A 25,133-nucleotide genomic window follows, 5' to 3' on the forward strand; every position below is an offset into this window, starting at 1 on the left:
GAAAGAACAATGCAACAGCATACTTTTACAGTCTCTCAAGCTTAGAGCACTGTCATTCACCATCACCTTCTTTACGAAGAGAAACACAAGTCTTTGTTTATTTACAGGGGCAGGGAGAAGAGGCACACCTTGGTCTTACACGGTGCTTCTGTAGAAGCAGATTGGAAAGCAGAGCGCACAAAACCTTTTATTATTTATGGCAGACCTTGTAGGAACACAAAAAGATATGCATGATTTAAGATTAGGAATTTAATCTGTGTTAAGAAAAATCTTAACAAATTATAATTTATAGCTCAATTAAGACTATGCTGATTATCAAGTGAATTTTTATGCAGTGATATAACTACCTGCTGATGTATAGCTTATATATTAAAGACATTTTATAATGTTGCAATCAGATACAGTGTATTACCTTGTAAAGGTGGGATGTTAGGGAATTGTTTGATGAAATACCTTTTTGATAGTTTAGGCGATGCACTAGAAATGGGTAGGGCAGCATTTAAATGAAACATCTGTTAGTAATCATAAACCAAGTAATTAAAGTAGGCAAGACACCTGTGTGTGAGAAAACTATAGCCAGATCTACTCTCTCTTATGTCAGAATACTTGAATTTAGTTCCAAGTTGCACTGACTCATTTCACTTGGGTTTGCATTCAGACTTTTTGACTAGTGAAGTAATAGGAATGGAATTCTTTTATTAAAAAAAAGAAAAAGTTTGGTTTTATTCAAGGTCATCCAATCAAATTGATGCTCATGCCGTGGGACCTCCTCTTTTTCTCTGCAAACCCTCGCGTCCTTCCAAATGTCCTCCAACTCCGCAGAACAGATTTCCTTTGGTGATGGGAAACCATCCGCTTCTAGTGTTCATTTTGATAGCAGATGGATCCACCCAGATACAATCCTTAGAATGAACTTCAGTTATCTTCAACAAGACACATGTTCATCATCAATACAAAACAAGAAATATAGGGTAGTGTGGATAAGGTCTTCAGTAGGATGGTTTCCAGGTTTACCACACACACACATCCCAATACCAAAAGTCCATTGGTTAATGCATTTGTAATGGCAATTTTAAAAACATCAGCTGCTTATACCTCTCACTTATATAGCAAGGTGAAGCTAAGGTTTCCCTCACATGTCTGCTAGTCATTTCCAACTCTGTTGTTGTTAGTCGCGAAGTCGTGCCTGACCCATTGCGACCCCATGGACAACGTTCCTCAGGCCTTCCTGTCCTCCACCATCCCTTGGAGTCCACTTAAGCTCACGCCGACTGCTTCAGTGACTCCGTCTAGCCACCTCATCCTCTGCCATCCCCTTCTTCTTTTGCCATCTATTGTTCCCAGCATCAGGCTCTTCTTCAGTGAGTCCTTCCTTCTCATTAGGTGGCCAAAGTATTTGAGTTTCATCTTCAGGATCTGGCCTTCTAAAGAGCAGTCAGGGTTGATCTCCTCTAGGACTGACCGGTTTGATCACCTTGCAGTTCAAGGGACTCACAGGAGTCTTCTCCAGCACCACAATTCAAGGGCCTCAATTCTTTGGCGCTCAGCCTTCCTTATAGTCCAACTTTCATAGCAATACACTGCAACTGGGAAAACCATAGCTTTGACTATACGCACTTTTGTTGGCAGGGTGATGTCTCTGCTTTTTAGTATGCTAAAACTTCCAACTCTATGCTTCCAACTCTAGCGGTGGTGCTAATCTCCATTACAAATGGACGAGCCAGCATTGTCTGAGGATGCTTCCGTGGTCATGTGACTGGCATGGATAAACACTTTCACACATGGAAGGCCGTTACCTTCCTATCAAAGTGGTACCTATTTATCTACTTGCTTTTGCATGCTTTTGAACTGCTAGGTTGGCAGGAGCTGAGGCGAGGAACCGGAGCTCACTCTGTTACACAGTACTAGGGATTTGAATTGGCAACCTGCCCACCTTCGGGTCAACAAGCTCAGAGTCTTACCTCCTGAGCCACCATGCCCCTCCACTTATATAGCATCCTGGAAGAAGTACTTGGACCACTGTTTACTAGGAAAAATTTGGCCCTTAGTATACCTGATTTAAGTTGCAACATTTTGCTTCTACACCAGGGGTCCTCAAACTTTTCACCAGGGGACCGGCTGAAAGGTGCCAGTGCTAGGCGCGGCCCAGACAGGTGGTGCGTGAGGGCCGGCAAGGGGGTGGGGAAGGGGCATGGGGGTGTGCGCACTGAAGTCGGGGTGGGGTGGGGCATGTGGCGAGGAGAGGTGTGGATGCACGTGGCGAGGTGAGGCAGGGATGGGCACGCGCCGCGAGGCAGGTGCACAAGGCAGCGGCTTGCTTGCTTGGAGATCATTTTCTCCAAGCGAGCAAACCGCCACCTCCCCCACACGGGGCAAGGTGGGTGGCAGCGGGCACGTGCATGGACGGCGGGTCCAAACGGGCATGACGGGCTCGATCTGGCCCCGGGCCATAGTTTGAGGACCCATGCTCTACACTATAGAATGGCAGAGATCAAAGTGACAGCTCTACTTGCGGGTGGAATCAATACTGCTGTTCTGTTTGCTTTGAATCAGCAGATGCCTTCACTGAGACAAGACGCCTTCCACAAAAGGAAGGTTCTGAAGACACCCTTCAGAACAGCTGGAGGATGGCACTGGGGGATTTTCCCTTCCTCCCTCCTATGTTAGCAGTTGTGTCTTCTGCAACATCCATTGCAGCACTGACACTGGATTCCAGCCTGTAGAATGGGCACTGTTCTTTGCTCACTCGTGGTCTGTTCCTAAATTCTGAATGCTAGACTACGGAAATGCAGGGGACTGAGCCAGAAGCATCTCTATGAAGCATCTGTGAGCCTTTCGTGCCAAGTGAAGCCACAAAAGGCAGCATAGCCAACAATCAGTGTTATCATTTACTGGTGGCTGAAACTCTTGCCTAAGTAGGATGGAACAGCCAAGTAAGATTTTCTAGAAGGTACCATTCATAAACAAAAGCTTTTTAAAATAAGGCTATATAGACGAGTTTCGTGTAGGCTGGAGCATAATTATAGAATTCTGCCCCTTGAAGTTTCATCAAATCATGAGCATCTTCCAGATGCATGGCCAAGATCTTTCTGACTGGGTTGGCTTTTAGTTACTAGAGTAAAACTGAGTATGGGTGTGTAAAATATTCCTTTCCTTGTCAAGAAAGGAAAAGTTAGAAGTTGCCTGTTTCATGGGGGGCTGTTTGATTTATCTGTTTCCTTACATAACAAAGGTGTGGCGGACCACCTAAAAAGTCAGCATTTGATTCAAACCTTAGAGCAGAGCAGGGAAACCACCTCAATTTCATGCCCATTTTGCCTCCTTTCAAAACATAGGCAAGGTCCTTTAATTTCCATTAACATTAGTCAACATGGTCAGTGGTAAGGGATGATAAGAATTGTAGTCCAGCAACACTGGAGAGCTTCAGGTTCCCTATCAAAGGGCAGCATAGAGTGTAGTAATTATATTGAACCTATGTAGGAACTATCCCTGTTTTCTAAACATGACTATTTGCTACTGAATAAACCATAGGTTTGAACCTTTCACAAACCACTCACCTTGTTTACAAACAGCACGCATGACTAAAATGTACATTATCAGTATTAACACCAAATTGTAAAGACAACACATTTAACTTCAAAAGCATTCTTAAAAAAAACAAGCAAATGGAGGAATTTTTAACCTTAAAAGGTTTTACAAAGTAAAAGTGACTTTTAATTGACACCAACCATTTCCATCTATTTTTAGGTTGATTCATATCCTCAAATGATTATAATTATGGAACAATGTATCTTCTGATTAGCTTGTGCAGATACATATGAAATGAATGATTAAAACAATATTAGAAATCTTGTAGCTTATTAAAACAAAGAGGACAGTAAGAAAGTTCATTATTGTTAAGTTTTTCATAAAGGAAAAATAGTGTCTTATTTTGACATACTTTTACACATGACACTCTTTCAACTTCCTATTTTAAAGCTGCTTGAAAATTATTTTTTCCATTTCATAAACCTAATGGAAAAAAATAGCTTCATTTCAAAAATTCTAACAGTAATTTGAGAAATTATAAGATTTCAACAAGGCTTTGCTGTCACGAAATTAATATCAACCAGGCGGAAGACACTAAAGAACAATGTCTGCACTGTGAAAGCAAGGGAAGTGACGATTCAATACTTATGGAACAGGGAAGGCCAGTGGACTTTGAATAATCAGCCCGTGGAAGCATCTCCATTCCACAAATAAGGTGTGCCGTTCAAGGGAACAGTGGTGGATCTTGCTTGCAGACAGGCAGCAACAGATCGTGCTCCAGACTTCAGGATTTGAATTAACAGCATAAAATGGTCTGCAATTGGGAGCAATGTCACACTGGAAGAAGCAAGCACCTGTTTTGAAAATTGCTCGCTTGCTTAGCCATGAAGCCAAAAGCTCTTTTGCACTGAAGCAACAGGGCCCTGAAACACTACAATCATCTTGGGAAGAACTGTTGAGATATTAAACAATTCCATTTTCTCAAGTGGGCACAGTAGCAGGATCCAGTCCATGTTGCTTCATTTGCACCGCAATATCAAAGAGGTAGTCATAACATTCACACCTAGAAAATTAAAAAAAAAAAAAAACAGGAAAAAGAAAACAGGGTGGCACATCATTGTACGATTAGAACTTTTTTAAAAAATAAGTTTAGTAGAAGATACATTACTTTATTTACCACCGAGTAGTAATATGACTTCATGTGGACAAATGTCTTTCACGCTTGTGCAAATTTATTTTGGTAACTTCTTTTTCTACACTAATTAGCGATAAATAAGGCTTTGAGGTTTTAGTTCTTATCAGCTAGCAAAGTAATTGCTTCCCCAGATCACTACCACCCAGGTCTATGTTAAAACTGGCAAAACTTGTAATTATGCTGATCAAGTCTCTGGAAATATTTGGAACACATCTACTGAAAATAAAATGATGACTGGGTGTATAGTTGCTATGATCAATCTGAAAGAGGAAGAGTCAGGTGATTGTTTCCCTGAAAGTGACATGTATTTTCTAGCTGTGCTTCAATGTAACATGAAACATTACTTGCAATAACAGATCATTACTAGTGTAACAGACATCTTGCTAGTTGTACTCACATTGTTTTGGCTTTTTCCCAAGTTTCTCCCCAAACATAAACTCCATGACGTCTGACCAGTACAGCACAGGAGTCTGGATACTCATTCATCGCCTGTGCCATTCTTTCCTTCAGATCTTTCTCTTCAGGTGTGTTCTCAACAATGGGAACCACTAAGGTGTCATTGTATCTAACATCATAATGGGAGACATGGGATAACTCTTCTGTTATGTCAGTGAACAATGGTTCCAAACAATAATTTATATTTCTCTACTTAATTATTTAAAATATGTATGCCCGACTTCTGCACCATAACATCTCAAAGGTAGCTATCAAGTAATGAAAACAAGCAATTTGATTTCAAATTTTAAAAACCGATAAACAATTTAACAAAATGGAAACAGGAGATGCATGCTGCCATGGTGCTAGTAGTTCAAGCAAATGCCATTGAAAGAGGACCTGAATGATTAAGGCACAGCAAATAACAAGCTGAACAAGGGGTCTTCCATTTACTCTGAAACATCTTCCACCCATCTGTGTTCCACTATGTAAATCAGTGGGCACAGTTGTCTGGAAGACTGGATAGGACTCCTGAGCTCAATGGGGATGACTGAGAACATGTGAAATGTGCAATCCAGTGCATGTTAACACAGAAAAATGGCCTACAAATTCCAACATAATCTGGTAGGGTCTTGCTGGGAATCAAAGGAAAAAAGTCTTTTTGATCTAAATATGTATAGAGTTGTACCTTAGGCAGCAATTCTATACATAACTGAAACTAGGCTGTACTGAATTGTGTGGTAGTAAACCCTAGGCTTGCACTGCCTCTCTCACTTTATTTCAAAGAAGTTTACACTTCACTAATTATGGCAGGATCATGCCCAACTGTATTGGATTTTATCTCTGTTTGTCTTGAACACTTTGTAGTAGCAAAATCACTCAAGCTGTGTTACTCCAACAACTCCTCATCAGCACTGTTTCTAAAAAGCAGCTAAGAAAAATGCACAAGCAGGGTAACATTGGACTGCCTGTTATCAGTCCTTTGCCATTCATTTGCTTGTTATACGTTCTGCCTTTCGTGAAAAAACAAGGTCAAATACCAGGAGTCTGAAAGAGAGAGCCTCAGGTGAAATGGTAGGAAAGAGATCATATATGTAATTTTTTTTGCAATATCTAGGTGGCTATATCTTTTACAGAAGAGGAGAAGAGGTTAGGTAGGTTAAATCCCTGGTTGGCTTTGGGGTTCAATTAAGGCTCATTCGGTGTCTAGGAAAGCAGGAAGCTGGGGCCACTATAAGCCACAGGGTGTTCATTGGCTGAAGGGAAATCAATCACATATCCAAGTATTGATAAATTATTGCAAGGTTTTGAGAATGCCTTAGAGGAATATTAGCACTAATACTAGCTGGGATGGCGGTTTTTATTGCTGGTATTTAATGTTCTTATTCTTTTTTGTTCTTTCATTATATTTTTATTGAAGCAGATATTATTATATAAGATTGCAAAGGAGGGCCTTGTCCCTGATGACAGTCTAGAAATATTTTAATTAAGTAGACGCAATATTGTCAGAACGCCATGTTCTTCACTAACAAAGCAAATAGTGTCAACAGAGTATTATTCATGGATCTGGGGGAAATCCGATGCTGCACAAGTAGACTTCCATTTGCTCAATATGTTTTTTCCCTTTCTGCTTCCTCCCTTTAGTACTTCTTGCAAACATGGACAGGAAAACCCCTTCACCCCAATTATCCAGAGCAGCTTAGATGATGGGATGGGTGCTGAACCAGGGAAGTGCCATCAGTGAGAAGAGTTCTATTTATTCTAGTAGTAACCTTAAATGTTAATGCAATAGACTCCAAAAGCCAATTGTGTAATGTGTGAAAATTATCCTACATAACAATTGCACTGATGTTTCTGAAATCTTGTGTTACAAAATGGAATGGAAATATAACACAAGATCTGACTTCTATGAAAACTAATTTGAAGTTTCCAAGTTAACTGCTTGCTTGAATGTTCTAACAGATTATCTTTATTATTCAAATAATATTCTGAGAATCTCAGCTGTGAACAAGATGCAGCATGTTCCTCACTGGAAACTGCACAATGAATACCAAAGTGGGATTAAGATAACCTGGCATTATCTAAACCAAATTAATTAAAACTGGCAGTATACTACCTATGTAGAGGCGTGACAGAAAAACATTAAACAGATAATGATTTTCAAAGAAATAGAAGATTGCACCTCATGTTCTAAAAAAGTTATGATTGTGAAATAATATATATCATCTGTTTATATTACTCATATTATAACCATTTGCTTACTTACAAATGATTTCGATCAATTTAGTATACAAGTTTAGTTCAAGATATCCTGATTACTAGAAAATCCTGAAAGGGAAATATTTGCTCATGGCCTTGCCATGAAATGGGGAATATGAATTAGTCAAAAACTGAGCTATGCATCAGCCACTCTCTGGTTCAACTCACTCTCCGACATAAACTCACTAGGTCTATATAGGCAAACCTTCATAATTCTCAGTCTCCTGCTCTGTAATATGGAAGTAATAATTCTGACTCACCTAAAGAGGGGTTTCTTGAGATTACAGTTAACTTATATGACATAGAGATCATGCATTCTGTTTATTTATTACTGTTGTTATTAGAACCAAATTATTATTAGAACCAAATGGTCAAGTTATTCCTAAGTTAGTTGTAAAGTTAATGTTAACGTACAATATCCTAGGCAGTGGGAAAATGAGAGACATTTTTACATTAACGTACAGGTGTATGTCAAAATGTTGGAAATATAAGAATTTGGATTTTGGTCAATGACTTCATTCCTGCTCTACCTACTCCTTCCAAAGACATCTGTAAAATATCCAGAAACTTAAGCAGAGATTCAATGGAGATAGTAAGTACTATGCATCTGCTGCCATAGATTTTAAAAAGGCAGGGGATGATATCTGTCTTACTCCTGCATAAATGCCAGGAAAAAAAATCAGTGGAAAAATCAACATCCTATGAAAAAGAAAATAACATTTATACTTTTTTCAGACAGGAAGATGATCAGGAAAATGTGGGGTAGGTCCATTCAGATTATGTGAATTGTATTTTACATTTTAAAAATGTGTTTTTCTGATATCACTGAAAGTTTTATGTGTGAAAGAAAATGCAATAGAAACTCTAAAGAACTTCTCAGTGGAGAATTACCTGAAATAGCCTCCTGTGGTACATTTCTTGATTCCTTTTATCATCTCCTGATGAGTAATTTTAAACTCACTTCCTGGATAGAGAAGTGTGGCCATGACAGCAGCTTTGGAGTGAGTATGGATCACGGCCCCTGCTCCTAAGAGGGAAAAGGGAAAGATAATCTCTGTGTTGCTGTTTTCTGAAGGAATATGGGACCTGCACGTGGACATTCAATGTGAGCTCCTTTGACCATATATTCCTGAAGTACAACCTCACCCACTTTCATAAAAATTACTTCAAATAAGGATATAATCAAAGGCAAAACAATTCACTTTCTTAAATCAACAGAAAGCAAACTGCACTGTAATCTTCACGGATCATTTCAGAGTTTCAGTAGCTCCAGATAGCCCATTTCTTATGTATTGCCAGTCAATGAAGCAATGAAGAATATTTGTTTGATCTGTATCATCTTGTCTATCAAGAAAAATGGCTTTCAAGGTAGCTTTCAATCATAGGCAAAACAATAATAAAACAATGCATTAAAATACCATAAGTCCCAACTTACAGTCCCAACAAAATAAAAAAGCACCCAACCATACAGACTCATCTACAATGCAAAACTTAAAAAATTAAGCAGCTTTTGCCCGCCGGCAGAAATACAACAGAGAGGGAACAAACCTCCTTGGCATGGAGTTTCACAGCTTGGAACAGACATCAAGACAACCGTCTCATATGTCACCACCAAACATGCCTCTCAAGGAGTTGTTTTTGAAAAGCAGATATTAAACCTGATAGAAAGCATTCAGGTAGCCTGGTCCCAAGCCATATATGGCTTTATAGGCAGCATGCAGCATTTTGAATTCTGCCTGGAAAAGGACAGTTCACCAATAAAACTCTTTTAATAAGGAACTCACATGCTCCATGTAACCACAGCATTCTGGACCAGAAAAGTTTTTGAACAGTTTCCAGTGGCAGTGCCATGTAAAGTGTTTTACAGTAGTAAAAATGCGATGCAACTATGGAATGCACAATTGTGGCCAGATCAGATACCTCTATGAATGGATGCAGCCTCAGCTTTACAAACACACTCCGGCTCATCACCAAAACCCAGGCTTCCAGACTGAGTCTAGAAGGACACACAAACTGTGCACCTGAGTCTTCAAGGAGAGCACAACTCCACCCAGCTCTGGCTGAATCTCTGTTTCCTGATCTGCCTTTCAACTACACTTAATCTTGTCTGGATTAAGTTTCTATTTGTTGGCTATTAGCCAGTCCATTACTGTCTTCAGACATAAATCTAGAACTAGAACAGCTTTCTTTGATGCAGATGGAACCCAGTGATAATATCATCACATATTAGTGACACCAAACCCCCAAACTCTACACAATCTGGTCAGGTGGGCACATGCAATTGTGGGGGACAGTACAGGCCAATGGCCACTCATCAAATAGAAATCTCTCAACACCCCGTTCTGCAATAGTCCCTCCAAGAAGGACCATACAACACAAAGCCTGTCAAGACTAATATCTAAAATCACTCCCTCTATGAATGTTTTAAACTTCGAACCAGTTCTCCAAAGAAATTAAATCAGAATTCCAACATTTATTTAAAAATAGCCAGAATCATTTGGGGAATCACCCAAAAAGTAGGGGGCAATTCATTTAGTTTACAGGCCTTTTAGGAACAAAACTGTGAGCTGTTTGTTAATTGTTTGTAAAAACAGGAAACACGGGACAGGCTCCACTTAGCTTACTCATGGCTGTGGGACTGATGCTACAGACTAATTCAGAGGATGATAAATTTAGCAGCAGCAAAAAAATCCTGCAGGCAAGTATTCTTCTTACTTTGAATTTAGCTGTATTCAACTTTCATCTCATGGGACTCATTTCTATTAAAACACACCACTTTTCCTATCCCCAGGCACAGGTGTGTGAGGTTTCCTTCTATAATCTTTCATTTCCTCTCACCTGTCCTTTTTTCAACCCAACTGAGTAAGCAGTGCATGGACTGTTGGTTTTCTGCCATAAACGAATTCCCCTACAACAGACTGAGGGCAAACAATGTTTTCATTTATTATATAAAATGGTGGTAATTGTTACATAATAGGCCCCAGTAGGACTGTCATAATTTTACTTGTAATGGGAACTCCTAAATAAATATGCACTTATTTTAGGAGCTGCTTGGAGAAATCTTTTGTGCAACACAGCCCATAAATGCAGGAAATAAAGTAAATACCCCAAGATATTTGGGTTGTTAATTGCAAGAATAGTATTATGCAATAGTAAAGCTATACTCTAGTCTTGCTGCATTTTCAGCTAAGAAATACCCATTTTATCAGTAGACTTTCATGTGCATTTGGTACTGACTTTATGCCAACACTACTTACTGCATACCTCTCATGGTATAAGCATTCATAAAGAGAGGTGTACATTGGCTCTTCTTTAGCTTCTTGTGTAGTGGAGGTCCACTAATGTCCCGTTCTCCCATGTCACACACGAACATATCTTCAGGCTATAATGAAAGAACTGGAGATACTCAGCTGGGAGAATAGATGGATATAGCCATCAATCACACATGTACCTCTTTTCATTCTGATGAATGAGATCATGAACATATGAAAGACTGTAAGAATTTCAAAGAGATGTGATTACAAGCAAGCCTATTATAAGTTCAGTAACTGCGGTGGTCCTATGTTGATCAAGGAAAATACATTTAAACAGCTTCTGAGGTAGCATTTCAGTGCATAATGTGCAATCACACCGCTGTGGAAAGTTGCTTTGCATTCAGTACAAGTGTAAAATTTCCTCATTCAGTATCAGCTCAAGGGATGCCGGTGCAGCAGGAACTGGCTGCAAACACCACTGACTGGCTTGACTCTTGAGATGTCAGAAGCTCCCCTTTTCCCATCCCTGGATCAATGCTGTTTCCCCTTTCCTGTTTATGAATAATGAGTTTAAGTTGCAGACAAACAATGGATCCACCTGCCCAGGGGAATAGTGAGTTCTCCATCATTAGCAATATTTAAGCAAAGACTGGGTAGCCACCAGTCAGGGATACTTTAAACTGGATCCTTGCATTAAACAGAATGTTATACTCTGTGGCTTAAATGGCTTCTTCCTGCTCTGTGATTCTATAGTGAGAGAACATTTCAATAAAAGTTCATATTGCATGAGGACAGCCTGGCTGAAGCTCAGAAACAACACAGATGTGTGGAATCTATCTATGAATCATTGATAAATCTAGCTCCTGAACTGGCTAGGAAGACAGGATGGGCTAAATTTGCTCCAATGCAGAATAAATAGCATTTGGTGAGGCTTCAAAGAAAACCTTTTGTGGTCAAAGAATGATTTATCAGGCTATGGACCAATTTATGATAACAATTTATGATCTTATGATTTAAGATCTTATGGCCAGGTTTTTTGTTTTGTTTTGTGGGGAGGGGTTCTGGTATCAAGCTAATGCAGGGACAAAAATGAAGAATGTTCCTCAACAGCATTTAGGGGCACATAATTAGGATTCCCAGATTCAAGGTTGGAGGCATCACATCTATGCTCCAAATCTATAATCCTCTGAAACCAGCATGGAAAAAACTGGACTGGCTTTCTCTGTGAGGTCAGAAGGTTAACTTCAGAAAGGGAGTAAAAGGGGTGTCTGGGAGATAGGAAGGGGAACAGAGTGGGATTCAAGGTACTCTGAGAGTGCTCTTGCCTCCTTCCCTTCCCATCTAAGCATCTCAGCTGAACAGCTGAAAATGGCAGTCTAGCTGATGTGCAGAGCAGGAGGTGCGAGGTGGTGGAGACTCTCCAGCTCTGCACTGCATGCTCGTAAGTAGTTTCAGGGCTAACAGGCATCAAGGACATAATCAGCATTAATGCTCTATTACTCTGCTATATTATTATATGCTTCTACTAAGCACTAAGTCCCAGTACAGTACAGTAAGATTTACTTCCAGATAAGCATGTAAAGGGCTTCAGCAGTACTGAATACATTACATTTTAAAATTAACACATCTTGTTAATTGTGGGCTGCTGCATGCAATCACCACACACTTATTTGCTGTTTGCAATTACCTTGATCTTAGGTTGGTCTTCAGTTTTCAAACCTCTCCTTTTCAAAGGATTAAACACAAACAAATGAAAGCTGATATCAAGCTTCAGCAGATTTTTTTAAAATTCTGGCACACATACAAATGTAGGCAATACTCCTACTAAGTAAACATGGATGGGGTAAAGCTGTGGCTTTATTTTCAAGGATGAGAGAAGTGGTAAAAATGTGACCAATACCTACCTGAATTCTTTCTTTTTGAACACCAGATGGAGCAATATAGATTTCATTGCTGGAGTGAGAGAAAGATAGTTTTTAGTTGCAGGCATAAAAGCAGCATGAAGCACATGGTGTCAGTTAAAGAAATTGCTTCCACCATCACATCAGCTGTATTCCAGCTTGCTTAGCTACTCCCAGAAGCCTTAGAACATAGAAACAGAGCAAGTCAGAAGGGACCTCCTGGGCCATCTAGTCTGATCCCTGGCTCCAGCCGATTCCGCTCATGACATGCCTACCATCCTTTACATCCAAGTAAACACAGAGAAGACAGCTTAATACAGCGTTGATATTATTACTTAATACTTAGCCTTAATACCGGGTTGATGTTATTACTTGTAGTTACCCTTAATGCTCTCTATATTAAATATTTGTGATCACATCATGCAAGTTTTCAAACAGAGCAACACTTGCAACAGATACTGTTGCTCAGATGCCACAACGCCAGGCTATGGGCCCAAGCAAGCTGGAGCCAAGGGGGCCTTTTCCAGAATGTTTAGGACAGAAGAGGCGGATGTATGTCACGCATATGTCTGTAAACACATCAAAAGGAAGGGTGATGTTGTGGTTAGAATGCTGTTTGGAAAACCAGACTTCTGATCTTCACTCAGCCATGAATCTCACAGGGTAACTCTGGCCCAGTCTCTGGTTTTCAGTCTAACCTAACTCACAGGGTTGTTGTAGAGATAAAATGGAGAAGAGGAAAAGGGCCATGTAAGCTGCTTTGGGTTCCTTGCAGGAGGAAACAAAAGTGGCATAAAAATTTAGTAACAGTAATAATCATTTGCAGATAGGAAGTACTGCAAGAAAAACAGTTCTTAATCATCATACTGATATTATAGCATGCGTTGATGCTCTTGCTTCTAATCATGCAGAGCAGAGACACCTAGTGGTTTACTGGTCAAGCTAAACAGTTTCCTTTGTATTTGCAGACAATGACAACATTATTTTTTGACATTTAAGAAGGATTAAGATTCCATTTGATCACGAAACTGGCAAATGGCTAAAGACAAAAAAACCCACAGGATATCAGTGGGGATTATGAAGAAATTTTAAAGAGTTCATATTTTAACCCTTGCTATTAATTGACAAGCTGGACCATAAGGAAGGCCGAGCACCAAAGGATTGAGGCCTTTGAACTGCGGTGCTGGAGAAGACTCCTGCGAGTCCCTTGGACTGCAAGGCGATCAAACCGGTCAGTCCTAGACTGCTCAGAGATCAACCCTGACTGCTCTTTAGAAGGCCAGTTCCTGAAGATGAAACTCAAATACTTTGGCCACCTAATGAGAAGGAAGGACTCCCTGGAGAAGAGCCTAATGCTGGGAACAATAGAAGATGGCAAAAGAAGAAGGGGACGGCAGAGCATGAGGTGGCTAGATGGGGTCACTGAAGCAGTTGGTGTGAGCTTGAGTGAATGTTGGGGGATGGTGGAGGACAGGAAGGCCTGGAGGAATGTTGTCCATGGGGTTGCAATGGGTTGGACACGACTTCGCGACTAACAACAACAACAACATTAATTGACATGGGCATTCTAGTATTGGAAGCTAATAGGAAAACAGAAAAAATAGTTTGTCGTATTAGCATCCTTCATGTGCATAAAATACTCACACCAGCCTATATTTCATGTATTTTGTTCTGATGGATCTTACATCACTTTTTAAAGACTGTGGTGGAGGGGCCAAAGCTCAGTAGCACATGGAAAGCTGTGCATGACAAACCCTGGCAAAAAGGATCAGGATAGAGACCTTCCTCTGCTCATGAAGCTGTTCCAGCCAAGAACAAGTATATATTCAGATAACAGTAAAATCATCAAGTAGGTCAGCCAATTTACTTAAACAGCCTGACTGCAGAATAACATCGCTTCTCATGATATAGCAAGTATTATCAAATTTCTCGGGGTTTACATTTAAAAAAAAAAAGTTTGTTGCTCTCATAGTTACGGAAAGAGAAATTTGAGCAGACTAATACTACCCTCATACAGACACTGTTGAGATCCTGGTGACTTGTGAAACAGGTTTTTTTTTTGTCTTCAGAATTCATTGTCCTGTGAGAACCTGGTTACAACCACCTTTGTGAACTGAAGTCCCAGTCCTCTTTTTACTTAATTCCAAAACAAGGTAATAATAGAATAATGACCTTACTAGGAATGAGGTACAGTGGCCTGGTTTGGTCTACCATATCTTTGCTTAATAGATATGAATGAACCCTGTGCAGACAAAGCACTTTGTTTCGACAGCATGCTGCAGAGGGATTCAATTAAGCACAGTGTCCTGTTAGGCCTGGAATTGATAAATTATAGGTAACAGGTTCATCACAAGCTGCATTTTAAACTATGTACTGGAGATGTTTAAGATCCTGGCAAATTCTGACTCAGGTAAAGACAGTTTCCTGGCTCACATATAACAGAAAACTAATTAATTAAAAAAATTCCATCTTATTGCATAACACCAAGAAAGAAAAGGGCCATTTCAAGGATAGGAAACACAGGCAAAAAGCTTGGGCATTATCTTGGCTTATTAAGCTGACATATGATCAGTCAAATTAGACTACTGTGTCAAACTGTTTCAACAGTTTCAAGAATGAAACAACTTCTGATGGTTAAAACCTCTCTGGGTGGTTCATAAAATGGAGCTTAAAACCATAAAAGACATAAACATCAATTATAATATAAAAATCTAAGAAGCTGAACATTAAAAAACTATCATAACCAAAGTAAAGGCCAGCAACAGAATGCTGATACAGTTGTGAAAATGCACAGCTAAAAAGCCACGGAGAATAAACTGTCTTCCCCTGCCACTATCATAGGCACCAGGAATGGCATGTCGGTGCTATTACATGCTACCATTGAAAGGGTCCTTTCTTGAAACCATTGCTTCACCTCATTTGGCGTGAGGTCCTTATATGATGATCTTTAAGTCCAGACAGCCCCATAGAGATCACAGGACCCAAGCTATCTCTGTCCAGGAGAGGACATAGCTGGCAAACCAGCTGAATGAAGAGAGAAAAGGTACTCTGATCTGCCAAGGTCATCTGGAAGTCCAGCAAAAGCAATAGGTTTAGGAGTGTCCCCAGATTATCAACCTGATCTTTCAACCTGATCCAGAGCAGCAATGAGCTTCTTTCCAGGACTCAATAACCACTCAGCCACAAGGATTTTCTTTTGCCAGTTTCAGATTACTGGCCCTCATCCAACTCATCGCTGAGTTTAGGCACTGATCCAGAACTTGCATAGCCTATCTCAATTAACTGTTTAAATCCATATGCTACTCTTTTACAAGAGAGTGGATATCCACAGGAAAGAAGCTTTTAGTATAATTTACCTCTTCAGTCAGACCAACATTTGGTATGTTCTTTATGAGAACAGAAGGCTTGTTTTTCCTTTTATTGCCACTAAGAGGAGCTAACTATCCACAAATATGCAGAGCTAGCCCAAGAGAAACTTTTCACTGATATGGTTCTTTAGAAAGCCCATTTATAACAATGTATCTGCAGTAAATCCTTCCCTCTATGACCATTAACTTGTAAAATTACTTATATTCTGCCTAAAGCACTTGAGAAGTGGCTTAAGAGTGACAACTTCTTCAGCTGGATCCACAACATTTTTGAGCAGCTGTATCGCACTTAAATAGCCTTCTCCTGCAGAGATATCAAGCTGGGTTGAATGACCTGAAGTGATCAGACTCTACATTAGATTTTAACATCTGTTGTGTTTTACTATTCACTTTCCCACCAAACTGCTGATCTATTCATAAGCAGGCATTAATCTACAAAACAAGAACAAAACAACATAGCACTTACCCATGCTTTATGCTGATTCCACCACCAGTCCCTGTAACCCAACCTAAATGGTAAAACTGTCGACAAAGCTCTGGGATCAGATTTCGTGGGTGCAAATCCTCCTAGAGATGAAAAAAGTAACTGTGTATTTACATTTTTAAAATCAATGTTGCAGTATTTAGTTGATCAATCAGCTTAATTAAGGGTGCAATCCTATAAACTCCTGACATCATCTGGGAGGCCATAAGACTCCCTGGAGTCTCAGCTCTTGATCCTGTAATTCTGAAGGCCAAACCTCACTTTGCCCTGTTGTAGATGTCTTGTAAAGAACTGCACTGGTAGTCTATGCAAGAGGGTGACTAAAAATCAATGATTACTTTAAAAAAGAAATCTGATTTTTTAAATTTAAAATTGTTTCTTTTCATTTAGATTTTTTAACAAAATGCTTTTTGCAGAAAAAAATCTAAAGATAGTTCTCTATTTAAGATATAATAGACTCCAAAGGTAATTCATCATGAAATAAAAATTAGTTTTTAATTATGTAGCATAAGGCTGTATATTCATGTAATGTTTGCTTTTTCTGGTAAATGAATTCCATTAATCAAATCACAATGTCATGCTCTTCCAGAGGTTTCTGTGAGATTATTGAGGAATTTTTCTATTTAGAACATATTATCACAGATGCTTGCTTTTACTGTTCTTAAAACCAAGAATATTTGTCTGTAGAGATCACATGCTTGTTCTTCACAGCAAAAATGTTATAAACATAGAGTTGAGAAAAAGACCTTAATCTCATTGTTCCTTTGTAAATCTATGTACACAAAATCAACCCCTTACCTCTTAAGTGCTAAGTATAATAAATTAAATGAATAAGAAAAGATTGTTGGGAATCTAAGTGTGAGGAGGAGGGGCAAGCACTAAAAATGAAAGTAAAACCTTTTGAGCAGAATATTCCACAAGTCTTTGGATCTTTTTCTGTATAATCTGAGGTTTCTCATATTATTCTTTCCCTGGAGGAGAAAACCTATAAGGAAAACAGGCCATAAAAGAGACCCAGTTTGGGAATATTTTAATGATCTCCTCTACCTACAGGTTAGTCAGGCATGCGTGCAAATTATGTAGAAAACCATTATTTAAATAGTCTTTCTTAAATCCAGGTGATTTAAATCAACTTCAACCTGCTACCCAAGGTCACAATCGCAGGGAGATAAGCAGGTGTGCCAAGTGGTGGGGAAAGGAGGAAATAGGGCCATAGAGTTATGCAATTTCAAACTGGCACCCCAGTCCCCTCCAATGGTAAATCTAGATGGCTAAAATCAGATGTCTGGATAAAATGCAGGGCATGAACTACAGCACTGATGCTTATAGCACTGGATGTTCATAGGCCTCCAAGTTCAGAGGCACCTGCCATGGGGACAAGAGAACTGCACCCTCAAGTTGCTTAATCAGGCAGACTTTTTGAAATAGAAATACTTAGAGAAAAGTGTATAAAGCTGTATTGTCTGGAAGACTGCCCCCTTCTCTTTCACTCAGGAGGGAGCACTCCTTTTGGGATGGTGTGTGCACCAAAATGTTACTAGAAACAGAGAGTACCTTAGGCATTCAGAGTGCAATTGTACTTTGTTAAACTTCTTAAGCTTTTACTTTTCCTATGCAGGTGGGTAGAATGAATTTAAAACATGTAAGCAAGCTATAACAGCTTTTACAAATAAAATCGTAAGACCAATATAATAGTAAATGCCTGTTGTAGAGACAGGGGCTGAAAAGATATTAAAGTTGACATAAGGTCTCAGTAGAAAACTAGTTCTATCGCTGGGTTGGGGGGGGGGGCAGAAAAGGCCTTCTCCTTGTTGCCACCAAATCTCCCTTGGAGGTGGCAATCAGAGGCAGACCCTGGATTGTGACCTTAGTATCCTGGTAGAATGAAGTTACAGAACTCTAAAAAGTTTGTTTTCAATATAGCTCCTTAAGATGCTCGATGGAAGCTGTGGTTTAAGCATTTCACTAAAACTGAACTGAGCTTGGCTATATATTTTCTCAGAGAAACATCACTTCCAAGTTTTTAAAATATTCACATTTAAATTGGAGAAAAATTAATTAGATTTCTGAAACTCATTCAGCTTGATAAAGTGAAGCTGTCATTGGTAACGGAGTTACAAGATAGCTTTCAAATGGAATTTTGCTGAAATTACCATTAACAACTGCAATTTGTCATTCTTCATTTACCACATTTCAGCAGCTGCCAAATAAACACTTCAGGGCAGCTTTGCAATGGATGCAAATAGGAGTATCTCTACTGAAGAATATATAACCATGCAGGTTTACACCAGTTAATGTTGTGAATCATTGCTAATCTGGATTTGGCTATAAAAATAAAACTTCCTTTGAATTGTTTCATATTATTATCTATTAGTTTAGCCTTTATACACACTATTTGCTGCAAAGAAAAATGATCTATATTTGCATAAGCTGAAAGTAAGTTTCACCTCACCGGAACTTCTTTCGAGATGACTGTCATCTTATACTAAATATCAATATAATACCAGACATTTACAAAGAGGTTCACCAAGGATTTTCAGAATAACCATTAAGCCAACAAGACCGAAGTATATTGATGAAAAAACTGCCAACTAACACTTGAGGGGAACTTTAGGTATTCATCCATTGTGCTTCCTGTTAGCTTGTTCAGCAAAGGACCTAAATTACTTTATCAAAAAGTACAGAAAATCTGATATATGTTCCAAATATATAATAGGCCGTTTATAAGTGGATTTATCATGAATGAGTTAGACTGTATGAACAGCGATCAGTCAACTGAACAAAGCCAGTGTCATGAGATCAGATGTGTCACTTCACGCTTGAACACAAGGCCCAGATAATTGGATAATGTAAGTGTGATGTAGTAGCTAAGAGTGCAGGAGTGGGACTCAGGCGATCTGGGTTCTAGGTCCTGCTCATCCATGGAGCCAACTAGCCACGAGCTAGACCAACCTACCTCACAGGGTTGTTGTGAGGATAAGATTGAGGGCAGCAGGAGGAGAAGGATGGAATCCACTTTGAGTTCTTTAAAAAACACTGGGATAGAAATCAGATAGATAGAAGATAGATAGATAGAAATATCAGCCTAGGATCCAAGTGCTGGGTAGGCACAGCCACAGCACAACCATTAGGCTGTTGAGTCAAATCATTCCTAGGCATTTGCTAAGCAAAACAGCACTACACATTGAATGGGGATGACACAGGTCAACTGCGTAGCATCAGCAGCCTGGCATCCTATGAGCCAATAACTGGCTCAAGATCAGAAAGAACACTGCAACATTTGTAAGAGCATTGCTAGGCAGAGTAAAGCCTGGCATTCTGTTTGCCCCAGCAGCTTAGGACACTGCTTTATATTGGCATAGATCTTGGACCTTCTGGTGCAATACTGCGACAATGACTAGCAATAGCTTGTACATTTGATCTTATTTCCCTTAAGAATTTATACTAATAGGGTTCTAGACACTGACTTCATCTTACTTCTGAAGAGGGAACTTGGAATTATTTCCAAGTCTTTAATTTTTCCTTCATTCTAGCTTCTACATTTAACTAAATTTGTTTTTTCACATGCCTAGAGGAACTTAATAACATTTTAGCTTATTTTTTATATTCCAGTACTGTACAGGAGGAAGTAAAAAAGGAGAGTTGATAAATTTAGCATCTTTTAATTCAGCTTTACACACCAGTAGTAAACAGGCTCCTTCATGGATCACTGCCTTATCGAGGCGAAGGGGCTTGTGTAGCTCAATGAAGCTATGAGCTATGCCATGCAGGGCCACCCAAGACAGACATGTTACAGCAGAGGGCTCTGACAAAATGTGATCCACTGGAGAAGAAATTAAAAGACGCTTGCTCCTGGGGAGGAAAGCTATGGCAAATCTAGACAGCATGCTAAAAAGCAGAGACATCACCCTGCCAACAAAAGTGTGTGTAGTCAAGGCTACGGTTTTCCCAGTTGCAATGTATGGCTGTGAAAGCTGGATCATAAGGAAGGCCGAGCGCCAAAGGATTGAGGCCTTTGAATTGTGGTGCTGGAGGAGACTCCTGCAAGTCCCTTGGACTGCAAGGCGATCCAACCGGTCAGTCCTAGAGGAGATCAACCCTGACTGCTCTTTAGAAGGCCAGATACTGAAGATGAAACTCAAATACTTTGGCCACCTAATGAGAAGGAAAGACTCCCTGGAGAAGAGCCTAATGCTGGGAATAATAGAAGATGGCAAAAGAAGGGGACAGCAGAGGATGAGGTGGCTAGATGGAGTCACTGAAGCACTTGGTGTGAGCTTAGGTGGACTCCAGGGGATGGTGGATGACAGGAAGGCCTGGAGCAATGTTGTCCATGGGGCCGCGATGAGTCGGACATGACTTCACGACTAACAACAACAACAAGAAAACAGGGGAGTTTTGAGAAGCAGTAATTGTGTGAGAAGCACATTTGTCCTGCTTGCCAATTTTATAATAGCAGTTTTGTCCATAGCAATGCTTTTAGTTTTATATTCATGCTACTTTCTCTTTCATGACAATGATGTAATCACAGATACTGTTTCTAATGTTCATATAAACACCATGCTATCTTTACTTTATTTTTATAATGCTCTTATATAGGGCATTTCAGAGATTTCAATTTATATTTTTAGTCAGGTGGGCTATTTCCTTGCTTTGACTTAGCCTGGTTACCCATTATGGTGTCTTGAACTAAAGTAGTTTATGTTTGGAAGTTAAGCAACCAAATTCACATGGCTTTCCATGGTTTCATGCTGTTTTTTCTGTCCTAACTGGAGATGCAACAGATAAAACCTGGGTCCTTCCACATGCAGGTATTCTCTATCATACTCAGCTATGGTTGCCCCATAAGCGGATAACAAAGCAGAACTTAAAGGTAATATCCTTAGATGTGCTGCTTCTGAACTTGGAAGTACCTGTTGGTAAGCTATTCTCATTTTGCATAAAGCATCCAAAATGCGGAATGAGAAAATACACTGTTTGAATGTGATGTTTGTACAAAAATTACAGAGTCATGAGTGCAGCCCTCACTGTCACTGCTCGATTATGTCTAACCCAAGTAGTCTATCCTAACATTTTTATACTCCTGAAACTTGGCACACAGTTCCTCATGCCAATAAACAAGTAAGTCACATTTGATTCGACTCCTTACGTTTCCTGGCAGTCCGTGGGTTAACAGGATGCATCGCTTTTCTGGCAGAGCATCTTGGAAGACAGTCAGAAAGTAAATAAATAAAGCTCCTTGCCTCTTTTTCTCCCTTCCCTCATTTGTTATACACTGTGCACCAAATGAGAAAGACAAAAAGGCACCTTTTTAAAAAGGTGGCGATTAAGGCTTATTTGAATCGTCGACAAGCAAACTATCCTATTTTTTTTTAATCAAGATTTGTTGTTTTCCAAACAAATGCTCCGTCCTAAACAAAGAGGGCTGGCCGCGCAAACTGCTAGCAACACGTTTTTTGGGACGCATGGAGCAGTTCCTCGGATCTCCCCGTTACCTTAGCGCCGTCCAAGCCATTCCTGCATGGGCAATCGCTATCCCCACGTTGCTCGGCCATAGCACTAGGGCGACTTCAGGCTTCATTCCCTGCCCACGTCAGGACGACTGAATGCGGAGCGAAGAAAGACCCCGGGCCCTTCCCGACTGCCGGCGCGGGGAGGAGTTTTATCGAACCGCTTGTTGCAAGAACTGCAGCTCTAGCAGGGGAGACGGTTCGTGGTGCGATGCGAGCCACGAGACCTGTGGCCCTTCTTTAATAGGCCTCGGCAACCGTAGCAACGAAACTGAGGAGCTTGGGTGACATGCTTCACTTCTTGATCACTTGCATCTTTATTCAGAAGCAAGCCTGCTAAATTTAGTGGATTTACTCTGAAGTAAGGATGCAGAGAATTAAGGCTTCAAATATTAATTGGGCAGTCACAACTCTTATTTCTGGTAAATGTCTCCATCCAGGGATGCCAGTTTACATGTCTACTTAGAGTACACGTGTTTTTGCTTTTCTTCTGAGCCTTTGGAGTAATTCAATATGAACTGACACCGGGTTTTTAGAATGGCTAGTGTATACATAGGCACAAATGCTCTGCAAAGATCCTATGAAGATTTTTCCAACCAGCAGAATCATTGGAGCCTGGCTTTTTCATTTCTTGCAGTGCTTTCTACCCCACCTGTGTCTTTTCAGGCTTCTGCATCTTCTGCTCATTAGTGTAACATTCTTGGTTCACCAATTACTGTGCCAAGTATTTGATTATATCCAATATAAGTCTGAACACTGACCATGTTTTCACAAGTATGATGCTGTTCAGGAGTGGGCAAAAGATAATTTGTAGCTTACTGGCAAGACTGTCTGACTCCCAATTGTTTCATCCCTGTTTCTGCCCTTAATTATACTTCTGAATTAAAGGAAGCTTTGACTGTGAATTTGATAGAGAAGACTATGCATAACCAGGAGTGGGCTTTTGCATGGTCAGACTGAGCTTTGTTTAGTTTCAAATCTCAAATCTTTAATTTTCAGTGTATGCGTTTGTACCAGACTTTGCTTGGTGGATATTGGGGTTCTCATAAAATCAAAGTCAATCTGATAATTCTGAAGTGCGCCCACCGCACTGTACGAAGTATCCAAGTAGACCAATTGTGGAAGTGACAACTGCCAAGGATTCTGTGCTAGAAGTGGTGCCCAGTACTGGGGCAACAGGGATTTAGCATCTCCTCCAGGAACAGGAAGGCCCATTTCTGGAGCAGGGTAGGTCAGCAGAGCTTGTGCAAGTGAGTTCCATTGACCTGTCCCGATGCAGAAATGAGCATTCCTGCTGATTTCAGAGCTAAATCCCAGCTTTACAAGTAGTGGGTACTGCTTGCAGTACAGAATGCATGGTAACTCCTGCTTGCCGAATGGAATCGGCACTGGGTCCTTGGGTACTACAATGTGTTGTGCAAAGCTGTTGTGCATATGCTTGTTTTCCGCATTTGTAAGCAGCCCAGAGAAACTTCAGGTTAGGCAACAGCATAGAAGTGAAATGAAAAAATAAATAAATAAAGCAGATTTTAAAAAAAAAGCTGTAGGTCCTACAGTCCAGGGCAAACAGTGGTACCCTTTTAAAAAGGCAGACTTACTTGTGTATACACACACACACACACACACATATATTCCAAAGATATATATAAACTTCAGATCTGCAGGAGAGGCCCTTCTCCGGGAACCCTCCGTGAAGGAAATTAGGAGGGTAGGTTCTCGGAGGAGGGCTTTCTCTGTGGTGGTGCCCAATCTATGGAATGCGCTCCCCAGAGAGGTCCGCCTGCCGCCACCGTTATTCGTTTTTCGGCGCCAGGCGAAGACCTTTTTATTTAAGCGTCATTTTAATTGTTAACAATATTTGCTTATTTATCTGGCCAGGGCGATTTCTTTTATATTGTTATTTCTTTTATATTGTTAATTTTATATTGTTATTTTTGTATTTTATTGTATTTTATTTTGTGCTGTGAGCCGCCCTGAGGCTTCGGCAAGGGGCGGCATAGAAATGTTTTAATAAATAAATAAATAATAAAGATGTCAGAGCCAGTGTAACAAACTCTTTGTCTTAGGGTGATTCTGAGCACATGCTGTATCTAGGAAGATGTTCTTAGAACCAGACCTGAACTAAGTTCACTGTTCTTTCACACAGAAGCCCATTCTGAACTATTCCAAACTTTCCTCATTTTAGCAACATAATTTAGGTAGAAAAATAACGCCGTTTTTGCTACTGTGCAGAATCTGAATTGCTTGCCAATCTGCAGACCACCCCAGAGATCTATTTTCTGCCCATGCCTGTTCTGTCATTTTTGCACGAACACTGTCTCTGTCCCTTTATATATATATATATATCTGTATGACAAGCAGAACATTAGCTGGTACAGTATTCCCTAAAGATGGATACATGCTGCGGGAGCTGCGCGGATGGGAAGCCCGCTTCGGGAGTGGGGGGCGCTTGGATGAGAGTAAACCGAGATTCCAATTTTGTCCAAAGGGCCTTTGGGTCTCCATGAATTTTTGTTCAGGCGCCAAAGGTGCATAGGCTGCGGTAGAGGGAGCGCTTTCGTTCAGGCAGCGGCAAGGACAGCCCCGCTGGTAGGCGGTAGGGAGGGGGAAGAGCAGCGAAGATGGCAGCCTCCTTGTGGCTGAGCAACTGCAGCCGGGCAACTGCGAGCCTCCTGCTAGGCAGGAGGGTAGCGCGGGGGGCTCTTGGTTCCCGACCCCACGCGATGGGCTGGAGGTTTCTGCATGGGACCCCGGACCTGTGGGGTGAGCGTTTGCTTAGTTGCATTTGAGGCGTCCCGTTAATTCTTTCGGCCAGCGATGAGTGGGTTGTAGGTTTGGGAAGACAACAGTGACATTGAAGAAGACGAGGCGGTGGGCCTGCGCTTGTTTGTACACCCGTGTGTGTGTGTGAGAGAGAGAGGGAGGGGGAGAGGGGAGGGGAGAGAGGGAAAGGGAGAAGATGGGAGGTAAGAGGGAATCGCTAATTAACGACAAGGAAGCAAGATTAAATAAATCTGATTTTACTGTTTCGAGATTGTGCTGCAGGTGGATGGGAAGTAAGAAGTGTGCGCATGTGTTGTGGAATGATGGTGTTCAGGATTTGAAGGAAGACGCTCAGTGGCCTTCTTTTGCTTTAGGCACGTTTCTTGGGACAAAAATAACAGCAGTTTAAAGCTGCAATCTTAGGTATCTTTAGGCA

General features: G+C 40.5%; 2 protein-coding genes across 4 annotated transcripts in view; one reads left to right on the top strand and one right to left on the bottom strand.

Annotated features, from left to right (window-relative positions):
- Positions 1 to 1,846: 1,846 nt before the first annotated feature.
- Positions 1,847 to 22,021, bottom strand: LOC123026742 (APAF1 interacting protein). 3 transcript variants are annotated; one of them, XM_044436676.1, is made up of 9 exons: positions 21,920 to 21,945; positions 21,574 to 21,626; positions 16,407 to 16,507; positions 12,576 to 12,624; positions 12,359 to 12,395; positions 10,682 to 10,799; positions 8,309 to 8,444; positions 5,121 to 5,288; positions 1,847 to 4,591 (listed from the first exon to the last, which is right to left on the bottom strand). In XM_044436676.1, the coding sequence occupies exons 3-9, from the start codon at positions 16,408 to 16,410 to the stop codon at positions 4,510 to 4,512; spliced, it is 594 nt and encodes a 197-aa protein (XP_044292611.1). In that variant the 5' UTR covers positions 16,411 to 16,507; positions 21,574 to 21,626; positions 21,920 to 21,945; the 3' UTR covers positions 1,847 to 4,509. The 3 variants fall into 3 exon arrangements, with proteins under 3 accessions (XP_044292611.1, XP_044292612.1, XP_044292610.1); XM_044436677.1 differs by lacking the exon at positions 21,574 to 21,626 and having other exon boundaries at positions 21,920 to 21,938; XM_044436675.1 differs by lacking the exons at positions 12,359 to 12,395; positions 21,574 to 21,626 and having other exon boundaries at positions 21,920 to 22,021.
- Positions 22,022 to 24,552: 2,531 nt separating this feature from the next.
- PDHX (pyruvate dehydrogenase complex component X) overlaps positions 24,553 to 25,133 on the top strand; it is a 53,289-nt gene continuing 52,708 nt past the window's right edge. Inside the window, exon 1 of the mRNA XM_044436630.1 lies at positions 24,553 to 24,697. Within this exon, the coding sequence (XP_044292565.1) occupies positions 24,556 to 24,697 (142 nt within the window). The 5' untranslated portion in view covers positions 24,553 to 24,555. The remainder of the gene's footprint in view (positions 24,698 to 25,133) is intronic.

Source organism: Varanus komodoensis, unplaced genomic scaffold, assembly GCF_004798865.1.
Source record: "Varanus komodoensis strain SLA01 unplaced genomic scaffold, ASM479886v1 scaffold3, whole genome shotgun sequence".
NCBI classification, from domain to species: Eukaryota; Metazoa; Chordata; class Lepidosauria; order Squamata; family Varanidae; genus Varanus; species Varanus komodoensis.